The sequence below is a fragment of the Pyxicephalus adspersus genome, chromosome 11 (assembly GCF_032062135.1).
Source record: "Pyxicephalus adspersus chromosome 11, UCB_Pads_2.0, whole genome shotgun sequence".
NCBI classification, from domain to species: Eukaryota; Metazoa; Chordata; class Amphibia; order Anura; family Pyxicephalidae; genus Pyxicephalus; species Pyxicephalus adspersus.
The window spans coordinates 57,090,053-57,109,241 of NC_092868.1; the positions used below are offsets into that span (position 1 = coordinate 57,090,053).

General features: G+C 37.9%; 1 protein-coding gene across 1 annotated transcript; it reads left to right on the forward strand.

Moving 5' to 3' along the window:
- The first annotated feature begins 10,077 nt into the window (after positions 1 to 10,077).
- LOC140341506 (indolethylamine N-methyltransferase-like) lies at positions 10,078 to 15,792 on the forward strand. The gene is made up of 3 exons (XM_072427327.1): positions 10,078 to 10,228; positions 13,087 to 13,294; positions 15,369 to 15,792. Exons 1-3 carry the CDS (start codon positions 10,078 to 10,080, stop codon positions 15,790 to 15,792), a joined length of 783 nt encoding a protein of 260 aa, XP_072283428.1.
- The last annotated feature ends 3,397 nt before the right edge of the window (positions 15,793 to 19,189 follow it).

The following is a 19,189-nucleotide window of genomic DNA, read 5'->3' on the forward strand; positions in this document are numbered from 1 at the left end:
TCCAGAAAACCCGGGCCAGCCGGCCAGTCCTTTAACGATACCTTCGGCAGGGAAAGGTAAACAAAAATGATGGTAGATCCACAATACTGCAGAAAACTGCTGAAGTTCCCCCATCTACAGCATAGACCATTGGCTCTCAAGACCTCTGGTGCAAGGCCCTCTGCAATGCAAAGTTATAGTGGGCTAAGTCCTGCATAAGCAGTATGGGTAAAATTTCCTCCTGGGACCGAGCAGCTTTCAATATATCTTCTTTAACCACCCGAGCGATAACCCTGACCTTGGTTCGGGTCTATCGATTTTGCAAAAATCGATAAACCCAAACTTTTCTCCCTATCTAAATCCCCTCACTTACCTGGTCCCCGCTGCGTTCATCCAGCGTCGATCGAAAAAAGAAATACTCTTCTCCCCGCAGCTCCTCCGGAGATGTCTTCTCTCTTCTGTCTTCATCCGGCGAGTGCAGTGACGATCACCGGGGTTTCCCGGTGACGTCTCTGCATGCGTCGGTGCGGGCGGGAGGTGGGGTGGGAAATTTTTTTTTTAAAGATTTTTTTTTAAAGGTTTTTTTTATGTTTTATAAAAAAAAATGTATTATTAAATTTATAAAATTTTGGACATATTTCCGTGAGTTATGGGGTAATTCAGTGAATTATAAGTAAATATTGAGTAATTCAGTGAGTAATTATAGCCTACAATCTAAAATAAATTTCCATGCAAAAAATGTAACACTTTTTGCATGGAAGTACAGAAGTTTGGAAAGAATTAGAATACCCGGCGTTCGCGTACGCGTCCCTTGGCGATTCCTGATGATGTCCGTGCATGTGCCCGTCGATGGGGGTCATAGCAGGAAATTCAAATATTTTGTATTGGATTCAATACACAGTTCTGTATCCAGTCCAATACAAAATAATAGAAAATATATTTATGTGGTTTTGTCTATAGGTATGTGACGGACACTAGGGAGGTGTTTTAGAAAAATATATTACTATACAGTATACCGAATTATCGCATTTTCAGTATTTTTCTTTTATTTATGTGTTCTTGTTTAAGCTAATTTTTGTGTATTTTAATTTTATTAAAAGTATTTTTTTTTTTACATGATTGTGTGTTTCAAACATTTTTTATATTCCTGATATCTACTAGAACCCTGTTCGGACATATTTCTGTAAGTTACAGGTCTACAATTTAAAAAAAAAAATTCATGAAAAACTGTAACGCTTTTGGTACAGAAATCTAGACATCAGTGTAACGCCCAGGAGGTTAAGGGGGTAGGACAGCTATTTACAGATAACATCTCGCTCTCTGCTGGTGTCTTGGAACTTCTGACCAAGAGCCTTATGAACTCTTTCTATCTCAATAGGGTTGTCCTGAGGGGCATCCAACAACTTGTTGAAAATTCATACAACCGCAGCCTGTAAGTCCATGGATTCTACCAACTCCGGCAGGCATGTGCGGTCTCTGTCTATTGTAACATTTTAATGGTATCATGTATTATCTTTACTGCCAACAGTAATATTTAATTTGTACCTTGTATTACCTCAATTATTATTAGTTTTTTTTTCCAATCATCCTTTTTTCTGTTATATGTACAGTACATTCTCCACCTTTCTGTGAGGAAGCCATTATGACGAAACACGTTGGACATTGGAGCATTCATTGATTATATGTATATCTTGAAATAAGGCTGTATGCACATTTTGTACATGTTTATCATGTTTAGCTGAGCTCTATATAGCAATAAAGCATTGAATATAATTGAGTTTTAAAACACTATTGTTGCCTCAAAAACTGTCCTTATTTCTTCTAACTAATTATTTACCCCCCTAGCGGTAATCCCGAGTGTGACTCCGGGTGGAATCCACAATCCCGCTGTGATGCTGGGGTGTCTGTCCGTCGGGCGTCCAGGTGGAAAATTTAAAAGCAGGAAACCGAGTAATCTGCTCTTAAATGCTGGCTGCGCCCCTGCGCCGCTGCAGCTTTTATCAGTTTAATGAGATGCACCATGCAGGACTTCTGCATGGTGCATCAAATCTAACTGGTGATACGATCAGCAATAGTAAATTCTGGGGGTGATGCCAGCAGTGATTTCCCGCTGGCATCACCGCTGTAATTTACTATTGCTGATCGCATCACCTGGAAGATGTGATTCTCCCATCCTTCTGGTGATGCGATCACCCATTGGTGGATCTGGGGGCGGGATTATTATGTAATCTGCTTTTAAATATATTTTTACAGTAAAATACACATAAAAACATATAATAAAATTATAAATACATATTGTAGTGCACCAAGCATCATTGCCCAGTGCCCTGATTTACATTTTGCACACAATTAGCCCTGACCTTGATCTGACCTCATGTTGAACTTTTTGTGGCTTATAAATAACTTCCTAAATGTATCATTTGATCACTATGTCTTTGACCTTGATTGTCCGGCATCCAAAATGCATGAAAGTAGCGATAGCGATTTGGAGTCCCTTGTAGAATCGAGCGACAGTGATTTACTAGGAAATTTGTCATCAGACAGCGAAAATGAACTGAGCGATGATTCTGAACCTGAGGTCAGTGCTGTGCGCACATGGTGTCCTATTGACTTTGATGTGGACCAGGCAGCACTGCCAAGATTTCCATTCACCGGCGCACCTGGGATGAAAATTGAGGCTGAATGCGATGACCCCCTGGCATACCTGAAGTTGTTTTTGACCAATAAAGATATCGAAAAAATTGTTGCGGAAACAAACCGGTAAGCTGCTCTGTGTTTGCTGACTTTTTGAATATTTTTTTTTTTTGCAAACATATTTGCTGCTCTGTCTTTGCTAACATATTACTTGCAACCTTCACCACACTAAAAAAATAAACATAATATAAATAAATATCCTAAAATACCTTTTCTATTTTTATTTATGCAGGTACGCTGGACAACAATTAGGTGCTCCACACCTGAGGTTTGCAAGAGGCAGAAAGTGGGAACCTGTGACAAAGGATGACATTTGGCTATTTTTGGGCTCGGTGATCCTGCAGGGAGTTGTGGGAAAACCCGTGCAGAAGTGGTACTGGTCCAAAAATAAAATGATTGCCACTCCATTCTTTGGCACAGTCATGCCAGAATACCGCTTTTTTCCTCATCGTGAATTACCTGCACTTCGCGAACAATGAAGAATTTGATGAGACTACCCATCCTGCACCAAAACTGAAGAAAATTTGGGAAGTGTCTCAGATAATTCTAAAAAAATTCCAGCAAACCTATGTGCCAGAAAGAGATGTCAGCATTGACGAAAGTCTAATGGCTTACAAGGGGAGGCTCAGCTGGGTGCAGTACATTGCGTCAAAGAGGGCATGAAAACGTATATGCTGTGCGAATCCTCATCTACATTTGGAATACAGTACTGTACACTGGAAAAGGGACAAAATTCAAACCCAGATACAGCCATTATGGATTAGTAACATCTTCAGTGCTATCCCTCATTGAGCCATTGCTAGGTCAGGGCTATTGTGTCACAACTGACAATTTCTACACCTCTCCTGAGCTTTATGAGTTCCTTCTGCAACACAGAACAGATGCGTATGGAACCGTTAGGGCTATCCGGCGCAACCTGCCATCAGTGTTTGCAAAAGGGAAGCTGAAGACAGGAGAAATTGTTGCCTGGCAGAAAGGAAAGATGATGGCCCTAAGATGGCGTGACAAGAAAGATGTGTGCCTGATGAGTACAGTCCATGATGACTCCACTGTTCTGGTACACACAAAACGTGGGAAAGAAGTGATGAAGCCGCAGATGGTGATTGACTACAATAACACCATGGGAGGTGTGGACAGAGCTGACCAAGCCATGACATTCTACCCAGCGATGAGGAAACAGCAAAGGAAGTACTACAAGAAGATTTCCAGGCATCTAGTTGAGCAGTGCCTATGGAATGCCTACGTTCTGTACAAAAAAAGTCATAGGCCTGTGAATCATTCAGACTTCATTTTGCAAGTTTCCGAATCCATAGTGAAGAACCACCAAACACCATCAGTGGCTATGAATAGACCTGGACGTCGTGCTTCCACCATTGTCAACCCAGAACGCCTGACCGGTGGTCACTTTGTTGAATACATCCCACCAACCCAGAAAAAGGCGGCACCTACAAGGATGTGCGTGGTTTGCTGCTCAAAGACCAATGACAGAGGAAGGAAGAAACGCAAGGAAACCAGGTTCTACTGTCCTGACTGTGATGTTGGGCTTTGTGCAGCACCCTGCTTCAAAATCTACCACTCCCGGGATGTTTACTAAAAATGTAAAATTTTATTTACAATCTGCATTTATTTTATATTATTACTTATCAAAATAATTGTACTCTTGTTTGGAAAATTTCAGTGAGACACTTTTGATAAAATAGTTTATTTTGATAAAAACATTGTTGTGGTTTATTATTTCATTATTTTTTAAAATTATGATTTATAATTATTTATTATATTATAATTCATGATAATAATATAATAAATAAATATAATTATTAATATTATTTGTATGCAAAAGAATGCAAGGGGCGTTAATTATCCTCACCATTTGAAGGGGGGCCCCGGCAGTTAGAGTATCACTGGCCACTGGTTAGTTCATTAGTTGGGCTATTAATTTAGAGTCTGTGTACTTGAAGTTGGGAGCTTCTTCGGTAACATTGCAGTATGCGGTACCTGTTTATTGACTGTTTTTTTATGGGGTGTATTATTGCTGTGTGTGTTATGCTGCATGTTCACCTGTGGTATTGTAAGGCTCCCTTATTATTTTAGGACCCCTCAATGATGTTTTCATTGCAATTTTACCCACCCTTATTATTCTAGTCACTTTTGAATAATGTCAGGCTGTGCCTGTTGCACTGATATTCGTGTGGTCACTAGGGATTGGGGTGTCACCAGGGTGGGTTGGAGCGGACCTATTACATGATCAGCTAACACCTAAAAGTGCGTTACATGATAATAAAGCTAAAATAATTTCTTCCTTCACTATTTAACTTATGCACACTTATAAGGCAGTCATATGTCAGTCATCGGTATCCTCATTTTTGTAATGTCCTCAGTTTTGTAATATAATTGTTGTGTATTTTATTTTAAGTTACACAGTAATCAACAAAACAAATTAATTCTAGATGGATATAAAATATACTCCAATATTGGAAAGTTTATAGAAAACGGGGAAACTGAAGAATTGAACTGAGCACTGTTTGAGACAATGAATTCTGCAACATATAAATTCTATCACATACATGGAGTGGATTTCAGAGATTATATTGATACATTTTTCTCTAACAAGGAGGACATGATCTTTGGAGATGATACTTTGAAATTTCCAATGGCACATCTTCACTACCAGTTTAGCAGTGGTATGTACAGTATATGTCAGTAGATATGACAAAAATGTAACTAAATAATGTACTAACAGTAGAACTGGAATCCAAGATCAGCACTCTCATAGGTTAAATGATTCTTCTTCTACCTATTATTGGACCTATTTTGAGGAGCCGGTCAGAACAGGTGTCCCCAGCTGCCCAGCTTGCTGAATTGGCACAATGACAGGAGACTACTGTACTGTCACCAACAATTGTATGCTCTAAAGTAAGTAAAAGAGAAACAACAACTGAAAAAATGTTAGGGACATCCAAATTATTAGCAAAGTTCAAAGGATAGGTGGTTATGTGTTACTTTAGATGTGACCTGGTGCAATTCACAAGAATACACTGTGATATGTGATTCTTGAATGTTCAGATTTCAGAACTAGCGCATTTTTTTCAATGATAAATCAGGGCCTGAAGTACAAAATAATCATATTAAACAGTTGTATATATTGATAGAAGATGTTGTATAAAGAATTTTAGTTGTAAAAAAGTTCAGGTACAGAAACAAATTAATACAACTGCATTGACAATTTGCAAAAAGGGTCTTTTGCGATGCATTTTTAGGCTCCCCATCTCAATGCCCCCACTCACCCAAAAAAAAAGTGGAAGATAGCTCCCCCAAAAGAAACCTTTATTTCCTGGGGTGCCTCCTCCAAAAGAGGGGTCCAGGACTCTGTGTAACCTACACAAGGTCCTAACGAGGGTGGGGAGGATTTGCAAAGAGCACTAAATTAGTGCCCTCGCCACCAATGACCGACACCTAGGTGTTATTCTCCTATATAGACAACAGAAGGGAGTCAAAATCTAGATTGGGTGCTTTATTCAGTTGTAGTTGACAGTGTTTTTTGCGATAATAAACTAAGTGTAAGGAACTTACCCGCCCTGCGAGCCCGCGGTGTCCCTGGGTTTCCCAGCCACAGAGGGAGACGCCGCTGTAACAGGCAGCATGGCCAAGGCTGCTGCTCTACTCGCAGCTTGTCTCTCTCTGCAGGCGGAGGGATCCGTCCTGGCCAAACCACTGTTCAGCCAGGCAGCAGCCCTTGCATCCCTTTAGATGTGGTTAATGATATTCCTGCTCTCAGCACTCCTTTGCAAGTGCAAAGTAGTGCACGTCCTAGGGGTGCTGTGGGAAGAGGTGCGCGTGTCACCATGCGTTCCTCTTGTACCCCCTGAGGGCGTGGCACTCGGCTGCCTCGCCCCGGGGCGGGACATAGTTAGTTTGAATTCCCTGCGGCCAATCAGCCGCAGGGGATTTACCTAGTCTCCTATCAGACGGTGCCAGGTGGCGCAAGGTCATTGGTCATCCTGGCCATTTAAGGAGAGCCTGTCCTGTACACCATTGCCCGATATAGCCTCTGTTATCACAGTGTGCTTGGGTGTGTCTTTATGTGGTTTAAAGTTTATCTGTTTGTCATTACCTGAGTGACCTGGTCTGAAACTCACCCTGCTTGAACTCTACCAGCCCTGACCTCGGATTGTTACTGACCATTCTGCTTGCTGCCTGCCCTGACCTCGGATTGTTCTTGACCTGCATTTGCCTTATCCTCCTGTACTTCGCTTTATTGGACTTAACCCTTGCTGTGCTGTATGATTTTGAATAAAGCCTGATTTAAGTGTATCTGGAGTTGGTTGTGGTTTGTGTGCCCAGGCGCATTACACTAACATGTTTGATAAGCAAAGTGTTTGAATTTGAAATTTCCATTGTTTACATAAAGTTTGCCTTTAACAGCTTTTGTGCCATTTAGCCTTGGGTCCAATTTGAAACACACGTGGGTTAATTTTTGACCTCATTATCCTATGGTACCCTCCATTCTTTCAGACATTTGGATCACTCACTTCATCTCATTATTCATAAAATCACTATACTTTCTCTATTAGTCATCATAAAAGTATAATAATTTTATTATAACAAATTAATTTTTATAAATATATTTTAGCAAAGATGAATAATTCAATTACACATTTTATATCATAATATTTTACAATATGTATATACTATACCAATATTTATCCATATCTAGACATCCACTAATATTGGTACTTAAATATTTATCTTGAATGTGATTCTAATTAGTCGTTATTGTGGTTTTAGGGCCTCTGTAAACCCTGAGGAAGCCCTTCTGGTCAAAACGCGTAGGGCTGAGACCCCGTTCCTTGATTCATGACTTGTGATTTTGTTTATTGATACATATGGTGTGGCTATAGCACCTTCTTTTGTTACTCTGTAACAGTGTTTTACTGTTATCTTAAAGTTTTTTGTACCTAAATAAAGTTATAATTAATTTTATACCTAACTAATTGTCTTTGTGCCTGTCTTTTTTATTTCTCTTTGTCTTTTTTTATCATACCATAATTTATTCTACCACCATATACCAGTTTATATACCCAACTTTAATTGATTACAAAGTTCATTCTTTATTATTCACCCTGTGTAATCTCATCATTATGCTTACCTTTATTGCTATTACACTTCCTCAACAACTTAGCAACTTATTAATAATCTTTATTTTCTTGTTGGATAAACTATCATTATATACATCTTAGGTCCTTCCATTGAGTTGACACCTCAATCATTTGTCCCTCTACGTTGGGGGCTTCTTTTCCTGACCTCTAAGGGTTACTGTGTTTCTTTATAAGCTTCAAAAATACATACGCTATCCCTCCAAGGAACATGTAAGTGGCTTTTTTATGTACTCATTTTGGATGCCATCTGTATAAAGATTTCTTTTTACAGTTTATATTGGTTATATGTTATCAGCATTCAGTATTATATTGTCCAAAAACTTCCCTACATTAGCTTCCATAAGTTAGTAATGGTCTATAATCCTACTGATCTCCAACAATCTTCAAATTGTTATTTTTTTTGGTCATATTTTGTCACTTTGCAAATGTTGATTACTTATATGCATACTGGTCGTTGTTTATATTTACATTATATATTTTTTATGAACCTAGATACAGCCAAGTAACTGCGCACAACCTCACAAAATGTACCATTAGCCCTAAAGAAGCCCAAGCCAGGCGAAACTAATTAATAATTACTGTTAATAATAGTGTAATGTATTATGTATTAATACAATTGTTCTTTTGCCTGAAAAAAACCCTTCTTTATTGCGTATTTTTTAAGTAGACAGTAGCACAAGGCATTGTTTTGTGTTGCTATTTCAGATAGAGAGTGCCAAACTGCAGCAGCTATTGAGAGCTAGAAAATAATAATAATAAAAAAACATACAAGGCTTGCCACTATGTAAAGCTACTGTGCTAGTTAAAATACCAATTTGTAGCAACTATTAGGGAGAGACAATAATAATAATAGTGTTCTTGATAATACATGGAAATTGGGTGAGATAAGGAGTTTCTAGAATGCAGGTATTTTCCCATTGAAACTTTCAAATATCTTCAAGTAATGGGTTTTAACCTCCCTGACGGAATGATGGTTTTTTGTTTTTAAATGTCAAATGGGTACATTTGAAACTTAAAAATACATCTAATTATTCAAAAACTGAGGCCTTGAATGTTAACCTGTCTAAAGCCCTTGGTCCCCAGATCTCCTGTATTTTCCCCTTTATCTGGTTGACTATTCATATCACCTATCTTGGGGTGACCTTGTACGCCCTTAATTACACCCCATTGCTTAAGATCCTGGCTAAGGATCTTGATCAGTGGAAGCATTGTACTATTTCCTGGTTTGGCAGGATGAATGTTTTGAAAATAGACTCTGCCAAAACTCCTATATGTTTTCAGAATGATTCCTATTGCTCCCCCTCCTCCGGATACTTGAATGACAAAGATCTTTTAAAATTTTAGTTCAGGTTGAACAGGCCTTATCCCCACTAGATCATAGAGTCTGGACCCTTTCATCTGCTCTCAAACAATATTCCCCCGATTCGCCTCTCACCTCCGCTGCGTGAAGGTATGGCATTCTGCATGTAATCGTTCCAATCTGTCTTCCCTGCCCTCTCCACTGACACCTCTCCTTCACAACCCCCTGTTCCCCCTTGGGCTTTTTATTGAGGGCCTGGAGGGTTACAACAGGGAGTTCTGGCCTCATGCTGAGGGTACGTTTGTACTAGCAGGAGTTAGACCTACCAGATAGATCAGCTGGGTTAGAGGTGTCACATTTTGTGAAGCAGCCTGGGGCCCTGCCAGGAAGAGCATTTGAGGGTGAAGAAGAGCCCTGAAAAGTAGAACGTGCCTTACCAGAAATGTGGTTCGCCATCTTGGATGAGGCTATTTGCCCAGTTGAAGCTCCTACTCCTGTAAAGTAGCAGTGAAGGTCTGCAACAGCAAGCAGCTATACCCAACATTCTTTGGTTGGAATTTAGTTCAGTTTTAATTAAAGAGGGAGAAAACAGATACATTTAAATGTCTTTGGAGAAGAACCAAACTACATGCTCGGAATACCCATCAAACCTACATTATCTATCTATCACATTTTACTTTGAATATGGAAAAGTCATTGAAGTCGAGGTAAGATATTTTCTTCCTTCACTATTTGACCAATGCACACTTAAGGCAATCATGTGTCAGTCAACTGTATCTTCATGACTGTTTTGTAAATATAATTATTGTGCAAATATTTTAAATGGCACACTAATGAACATTACAACTTTATTCCAGACATATATAAAACGAACTCCAATGTTTGCAAGATTTATAAAAAGGGTAAACCAAGAGGTTGAATTGAGGGCTGTTTAACATCACAGAACAGATGGATTCTACAACATATAAATTCTATCACATACATGGAATGGACTGTAGAAATTATATGGATTTATATTTCTCTAACAAGGAGGACATGATCTTTGGAGATGATTCTTTGAAATTTCCAATGGCGCATTTTCATTACCAGTTAAGCAGTGGTATGTACAGTATGTCAGTAGATAAAACTAAAATATAAAAAACAAATAACTAAGAGTAAAACTTATATCTAGGAGTACTACTTTCCTAATGTAATTGCTTCTTCTTGTTCTTGTATTGAACCTATTTGAAGGTCCTGGATGCAGGACATGCTCTAATTCAAATAGATTCCAAATAATAGAATCCAAATAGAATTCACCCCTCCATGAAAATTGTAATTACTTTTTATATTTTTTTTTGTGTTCTGTTTGGAGAGGGTTTGTCAATTCCTTATTACTGTCGAAAAAAAATGAACTTAACGCCAAAACCCCATTAAAATAGGGGACAAATCTTAATAATTATTCTATTTTAAAGGTTGTTAGGCAAGTTATTGTCAAAAAAGGTTCAGCAGGAAAACTCCAACCAAGTCCAATGGATTCTGGTTAGAATGGTCAAAAATTGTGAGTCTAAATTAGAAATTTAGCTAATAACAGGAACATTGCCCTGTCCATTTTTTTGTTTCATTACCATCTAAATGTATTGAGAACACACATTTTTACAGGAATATCATGGGGGAAGACAACGTAGTACATTAAGGTGAGAATTCCATATGCCACACTAAAAACTTTTTCTGACATAACACTAATGGGTAGACAAGCACGTGGATGACATTTTTTTACACAATTCTAGCCAAACATCCAGTTTCTTGTCCTGGCGTTAAGTATTATGGCACTTTAGGGAAGATAGATAAGTTATTACCATCTGCTCTCTCTGATTTTCTAACTGGTAACTGATTATCCAAAAGGCTGTAGTTGGTCCAACTAATCCTTGTGCTGCTGCAAGGCACTGGAATGCACCTTACAGGAAAAGTCTGTCCTGGAGTGGCTGTACAATGTTTTTACTTAATAGTGGAGTTTTGTTTCCCATTCAAGAAGCTTACAACATTTTCCAAATTTGCTGCAATAGTGGGGGTCTAGGAGTGTGGTTATCTGGTAGGCATCTCTCTGTTTTATATCAATAATACATTCATTAAAGGTGGATTGGGAATATGATTCCCCCCCCCCCACACACACACACACACACCATGTCCCTTCAGTTAAAATGTGACTGTCATTGTATACCACAGAGAAATTAGATGCTGAACGTTTCATCATAAGATCTCAAATTTGGACATTTCTGGAATCTGGAAAGGTAACTTGGTTCATTAGGGGGGGCCTCCAGATTCCAATAGGCTGTGCAATAGTCTCAGACTTTGTGAAAACCAGGGTCATTTTGTGGTTATAACACCTTCTTCCACAATGATGGCCTTTGCAACTGTTAAAAGAAAACAGATGTTTGGTTTTGTCGTACAAAGGTTTAATGCACTTTTTTTAACTAATATTTACCTTTCCAGAGTCCAAGTATGAGATCCCACAAGGATTCAGCATTGGCCATCCCTATATCAGCAATTATCCATTCAGCATTGGCAGTCCCTACAGAGCATATTGACATAAGATTCACCCAGCTGTACTGTTCAGTCATACTGCCAATGAATAGCTATCCATCCACAGATGTCCTCAGCTGCCTCTTGCTAAATTTGACTAAATACAATGAGGCTCAACCAAACCTCAGCTTTCTTCCAGTAAGAGTAAGAGTAAGAAAGCCTAACAACCACAAAACCACAGGATACCACATGACTTTTAATAACAAGTAAATACTATGAACCTTGAAATAACAGGCCATTAACAATATAAAATAAATATAAAAGTACCATCAAATATTCAACCCTAAATTACTAAACCCAAACAATGAAACAAAAACAATAATAGAAAATACCATATTTGTGGAGGAAGAGGGACAGCAGGGTCAAAGGCCAAGTGGTTAACCAGGTCTTTTTCAGAGCCTCTGATGGTGAGAATGTTGAGAATGTTGCGCCACTGGTTACTGCCAGGTTGCAGACAAAACACAGTACCAAATCACTAAGCAGAAATATAGTCGAGAAAGGCCGTGGTTGAGGCAGGCAGCAAGCGGTAGAGGTCAGGTCACATGCCAGGGGTCAATTAGCAGGGATCCAGGAGACAGACACCAGTGACACAGAGAACACAGGAGACACTGGAAGCAACAAGAGACACAGGTGACTCAGGGATATCCACAGACAGACAGGAACACTGGAAGAGCACATTGAAGTTGGCTGGGAACCAACAGACTAGGCAACGAGGAGTTAACGCAGGAGATGGACAGAAACAACACTGAATTAGCCAACAGGTGAACAGGAACAAGCTCACAGAACTAGGAGCACAATAGAGACACGTTGCGCGAACACTGAGTGCTGTGTGTGAGCTAGCTAAATAGCCAGGGATAGTTAAAAGGCTATTTTCTGATTGGCCAGTGGATTGGACAGCCCAGAGTCAGAACTGCCCGCATGTGCAGGAGAGAGGTTCCTTTAGTGAGGAAGAGGAAAGTGGGACAACGTGAACCTTGAATGTTCAGGTTTCAGGGTATAACTAGACAAAACCTGCAATTACAATGACTTTTTTATCACTGAACTATAAAGTTATTATTTAATTACAGGACCAAGATCAGAATACAATTTATTTATTTGAGCAGTCAGTGACTCTCAGAATGTACATTGGGTAAATGATGTCTTTTTTTGAGCATATACAGTGTCAAAGGTGATTATCCCACAATTAGCAAAATATTAATAAACAAATTAAGGATAAAGCAGCAGGATTATTCTGTCTTCCAGTACGCCACAGCAACCAGTCACATTTCTACATTACACGTTAAGCTATTTTCCCCTAGCAGCTCCTAAAGAAAAAAATTGGATCATTTTGATTAAAAAAAACTTTTTTACGTTTATACGTTTTTTTTTGAAATACCAAAATCTGTAATTTCTCTACAGGTCGAATTGTGGGTACTATTTTGATGGACATCAGCGTTGGGTCAGTTCTTCACCAGCTTTTTTCTGCCTCAAATTACTTTAAAGAAATTCTTGTATTAAAATTCAATGAGAAATGTATCATGGAACTGACTAGATGGCTGCATGACCGCACCGGAGCGTTCGATTGGACCCATGCGTCATCTGCCGCTGTTGAGTTAGAAGGTAAAAGGTAAATTGTCCTAAAACAGCTCTTCACTTTTTAGCTTTATTTAACATGTTTTTAAACATTGTTTTGCTAAATAGAGTAGCCATGTGTGAAAAAGATGCCCCCATGTTTCATTAGCTTGTAGCTTGTTAGCTTTTTCTGTATGACAATCAGTCGCTCACATTTTAGAATTTTGGCCCATTCTTCTTTAAAACATTACTTCAGTTTATGGAGGTTTTCTGACTTACAATCTAGTCTTGGCCATTGTAGCACCTTGATTCTTTTGTTTTCACCTGTTCTGGAATTGATTGTCATTATCTTGACGCATGAACCAATTTTGGTCAAGCTTTAGCAATGGCAAAGTTGGCCTCAAATTTGACTGTAGAATACTTTGCTATATGGAAGACTGCAAGGTGGTGTTTGTTCCGATATGATGTGTATGGTGCTGTGCATTATGGTCAAACATGTCCACTTTAGTCTCATCTGTCTAAGGAACAGTGTTACAAAAGTCTTATGGTTTGTACAGATTGAACTTTTCAAACCTAAACCAGATTGCCCTGTTTTTTCTTATAGATAAGAGGCTTTCTCCGGGCAACCCTTCCAAACAATACGTGTTCAGACTTTTTCTAATTTTACTGCCTTGAAGTGGGATGGGGCATTTTTTCCTGAAAACTTGCCTAAATAATTAATAGCCTAGGAAAATTGGCAATTATTGTGATTTTTTTCTACTTCTGAACAATATTTCCCACCGAACGATAGACTTCAAATTATTCAAAAGAGTCTTTATACCCTTTCCAGATTGATGGGCAGCAACCATTACTTCTCTAAGATCTTTGTCTTTTCCTTAAGTCTTTCATCCTAGTATTGTGAAAACAAGGACATGTGGGTCAGCAGTGTAATATTTGGATGCCATTGGGCTAAAGTATGTCTCCATATGAGGAATATGTTCATTTAAATGTGCTGGTCACTTGACTCCTGGAAGTACCATCTTTCCTGTTGACAATAACCTAGCACCCTCTATGACACTATAGGACATTTTTGGGTATAGCTATATTTTAATTTATATAATGTGTAATGTCTGAGTCCTTTTGTTTGAGCCCTATGCTTTAATCCATGTACATGGAATGTTTATTATTGGTATTATACACTAAATTAAGTATCTTGTTTTTAACTTGTTTTTTAACTTGCCAGTAATTCCATGCTAAGGTACACGAGTACTCTGCTCTGCCCCATGTTGTTTCTTTTTGATATCTTGAATTTTTTTAGGGGAAACCTTTATGCTGCTTATTGAGAAAACACAAACCTAATTACTCCAGACCAAAAGTGTTTGCTTTAATAGAGGTGCTTACTTTAGCTGATAATTAATAATCAAGAGCATTTAATGAGCAGCATCTGGCTGCTACTCACATCTTTAACATTCATGGAAGTAGGAAGGATGTACTTCAACTCTTTTAGTTCTGTTAAGGACAATGATTTTGATTTTTTTCTTATCAAACACTTGGAAGTACACCTTAACTAACAGGTTAGGGGGGTCGTGGGGATCTATAGGAACATGTTTTGTTCCTTTTTCAAAAAGAATGTTGTTTTACTTTATATAAATGTTAAAATTATTTTAATATATGGTTATATAAATAAAGTTATAGCGAGCAAATGGGTTTACTAAACGTATCCATTGACTTTTCATGTAAATTTAAAAGCTATGTATTGTACAAATATAACACCAACAAAATTGCTGGATGGAGTGTCCAAGGGGACAAATTTTAACTATTCAAAATTTTTCTGTGCTTTATGATTTTTAGCTAAGATGGGGCAGGCTCATCGAGGCAAGGTTGGTCCATTGTAGAAATTGCCCTGCCTTCTCACGCAAGCCATAAGGGTTGACATTATACTCTGACCCATAGTCAGTCAATCCGGGTATTTGAAAACAATGCTCCTCAGTCAGCTGCCCCTTGCCTTCTCTGTGGGGGCAGATGTCTTTTACTTTCTCCGGCAATGCTCACACACTTATCAGAGTTCTGTCAATTTACACACAGCAAAATATTGCAAAGTTTTCTTGGTATTCTCATTGTGTGTCTTTGTTTTTTTTTTGTTTCCTTAGAGACCAGTTTCATGAAAAAGAAATGCAGCTTAGGTCATCTATTAAGCAGATTTTAAAATGTGATTTTAAACGAGAAAACATAACTGCTCCGGTAGATCTACCTCTTGCTGACTGCATTATTAGTATGTTCCTACTGGAATCCATTAGTAAAAATGAAGATGAATACATGAAGAATCTGGAGAAGATCTTAAAGCTGCTAAAACCTGGAGGCAAACTTTTACTTGTGGGCTCATTAGAGACAACGCATGTCACTGTTGGAAAGGAAAGGCTCCATCGCTTGAAACTCAATGAGTTGGGTGTTAAAAACGCTCTCTGTAAACTTGGTTTAGTCGTTGATTACTGTGCAGTTCAAAAGAGACGTAACGTAAGCGATCTCACTGATTATGGGGCTGCTATTTTCATTGTAGCATGCAAGGGGAAGTAGGAGCCAACAGCATTCATCTCATTGCTAAGATGCAATTAAAATGCAACCAGAAGAATTAATTAGTGATCCACTGATGGCAGCCAATAATTGTTGTAGCTTGTAGCTTTGCAAAGAAAAGGTGTTCAGAGAAATGCAGTCAGAATCGATTCCTATCCAGATGTCTTGTTTTTTGAGCATAGTTTAGAACTCAGAAGGTTACCAATTTATGTTCGGGTCTCGGATTTCACATGCACACAGAAAAACTAATCCAAACACAGGAAGACACATTGGCACACCTTGCCCTGTCTGTTACAGAGAGCAGATATCATTGCAAACCTATATAACAAATGGAGAACAGTGGCACAAGGCACAATTTTGTGTTGCTGTGCTTGATAAAGAGTTCCACATTGCAGCAGCTAATAGGGGACCTAGAAAATAATAAAAAAGACAAAATGTTACATTTACTAATTCAGAAAATTGCTTCATTTATAATTTGATTTGCTGCAGTTGTTGTTTCAATACTTTTTTGTTTGGTTGCAACACTGCAAACTGATTCCAGCACTTTATAATACGTCATCACACATTAGTATGAATGTTAAAGAAACAAAATGTTCCTAAGCATTTTGGATCTGATTCAAATGTCATTATGGTTTGGCTTTAGAGAAATCAATTATTTAGAAAAATTATTGTTGCCAAAGAATGTTATAATATATGTATCAAGGAACATTTATTGATTTCACTTGTGTATATGTCAAAATACATTTATATGTATGTAAATGCATTTTCATTATTACTATTTTAACTGGACTGGTTTTTTTTTGGGGGGGGGGAGATTAATCAAGTAAGTTTGCTTGGATGTTATGCATTGATGTGACTTTTTGTCATTTTCATTATTGTTAGCTTCATCTGTTGCTGCAATGTTTTTGTGTCTGTTTTAAAATGATGGTCTCTATTGGTTAGTAATTATTTAATCATTCTTACAATGTAAATGTAATCATTGGTAATTTTTTGGCCTTGTCCAGTTCACTTGCATACTCACTCTAACATGCCTGATGGTGATGGAAGGAGGTCCAGGTTGCCAAACACAACGCTAAAGCACATTTATTCAGGAGTGCCCGTTATCACCCATAATATTTACCTTATTAGTAGAACCCCTGGCAGAACGTATCTGTTCAGACCCGAATATTCATGGCATTTCTGTTTTTGATACTGTGCACAAAATAAGCCTGTTTGCAGATGATATTATACTCATGTTAACAAACCCAAATAGATCATTAACAACTGTACAAATTGTACTTAATATAGCGCAGTTTCATATTACAAACGTAAGATTTCTAAACCTCGTTTTACCACTGCAAATGTCACAAAAAAGTATTACTTGTCTGAAGGCTAAAACTCCCTTTTGTTGGGAATCTTCTGCAATTCCATACCTGGGGGTTTTGCTAGCAAGAGCAACATCTGCTCTCTATGATCCTAACTATAGATCATTTTTGTTATCTCTCCCAGCAGAATTGAGTAAAATGAATAAGGGAGAACTCTCAGTATCAGGCAGAATCGCTGCATTCAAAATGCTAGTACTTCCCAAGCTCTTATATAAGTTTAGGACAGTCTCCATTCCTATCCCCACAAAATTTTTCATTGCAGTGCAAAAGTTTATTTCAGTGTATATCTGGTGTAACAAAAAACCAAGATGCTGCATGTCACTTATGTGCAAACATAAAAAACAAGGGGGAATGACTCTGCCAGATGTCCGCCAATAATCCCTTGCGGCTGTACTTTCCCAACTTTTGTACTGGTGGCAAGGGTCAGGCGACAAAAGGTGGGTGGAGATAGAATCCAAAACTTTTAACAACGTCCATCTCCAACATCTGCTTATAGCGATGAAATTGGGTTTACCTGTACCCAACATCCCTTTTCCTACTATACAAAGTTCCGAACAGGTTTTGCATTCTATCAAAGTACAAGCTTCACAGACAAATACTAATAATTAAATTACCCCGGAACTCAAAGTTTTAGAATTATTTATGACCCATTTAAAACTATCTAAATGGCTTGATAGAGGGGTGAGAAAGATGAAAAGATTTGTACTTTTTTCACTCTATCAAATCGTTTCAATCATTACAAAAGATATATGATATTCCGACAACAGAATATTTTACTTATCTTAGAATTCAACATTGTTTGAGGCTCTACAGATGTTTTCTAGACTTTCTGTATATAGTTCTATGTACTCATATTTGGATAATCCACGTTTTGGGAAGAAAGGGATTACAGTGTTTTATAGGTACCTAAACCAAAGTACTGTGTTTTGTAAAGCCCATTTTATGCAAAAGTGGGAACAAAGGTTGGAGACTCAAATATCTTCATCACAATGGTCTGCTGCTTTGGTACTGACTCACAACTCTACTAAATGTGCGGATCATTCGGACCTTTTCCAATGAGTTGTTAACCAATGGTATCTTACACCGCCTAAATTGTCCTATATATCTACTCAACACTCCAATAAATGTTGGAGGAAATGCGGGACCGTAGGTACACTACACCATTTATTATGGTATTGTAACTTATTTGACCTTTTTGGAATAAAGTTTTTGGGCTAATGTTTGATATTGTGGGTACACCCCTTTTGCTTCAACCAACCATGGTGCTATTACATGTTCATTTGGAAACTTTTCCCATAGATGTCAAGACTGTTCTAGTACATATTCTCCTGAGTGCAAAATTTGCAGAAGTGATTTGTGATCTAAACATACAATGTTTGATGGAAAAAAACGTATGTGCTTATTCATAACCAATACGATCATTTTGTTAAAAGATGGAGGGTATGGTTACAATACCCGAAATGTGTGTTGTGAAAGGTTATACTTGAAGGGATACATCCTGTCATTTGTTTTTTTTTTCTGTTTATCTTTGTACTTGTTTTGTTTTTTTTTTCTGATTCTATTTCTTATGCCCTTTATTTGCTAGACTTTACAGTTGTAGTTTTTCCTTTTTTTTTAGTTTATATAAAGAAAAAAGTGAAAATGGATCAACCTGCTATGTGCTGTAGGATGTCTATGATCATAGTTAATGTTGAATATTACGTTGATTCCTTAATAAAAACCTATTGAAATCTAAAGCACATTTATTGACAAGCTCACAAGCAGGACCAAGCACTCTTAGAAATGAACAGATGTTCTGTTGTTGCTCAACTTAATTTTGCTCATTAAATATTGGATTAAATGCATTTAGGTGTTTACATAATTCAAATATTATTAGAATATAAAACTTCCAGGATCAAGTATACTTTGTGCAAAACGTATCCTCTTGCTTTTCTAGCCTTTCAGGGTGTTTATGCAGTTTGAATGCCATTTTAGACCTTGTCCCACAATAACTTCACTTCCTTACATCAGCATGGTAGTAGAAGCACATAAAGGTG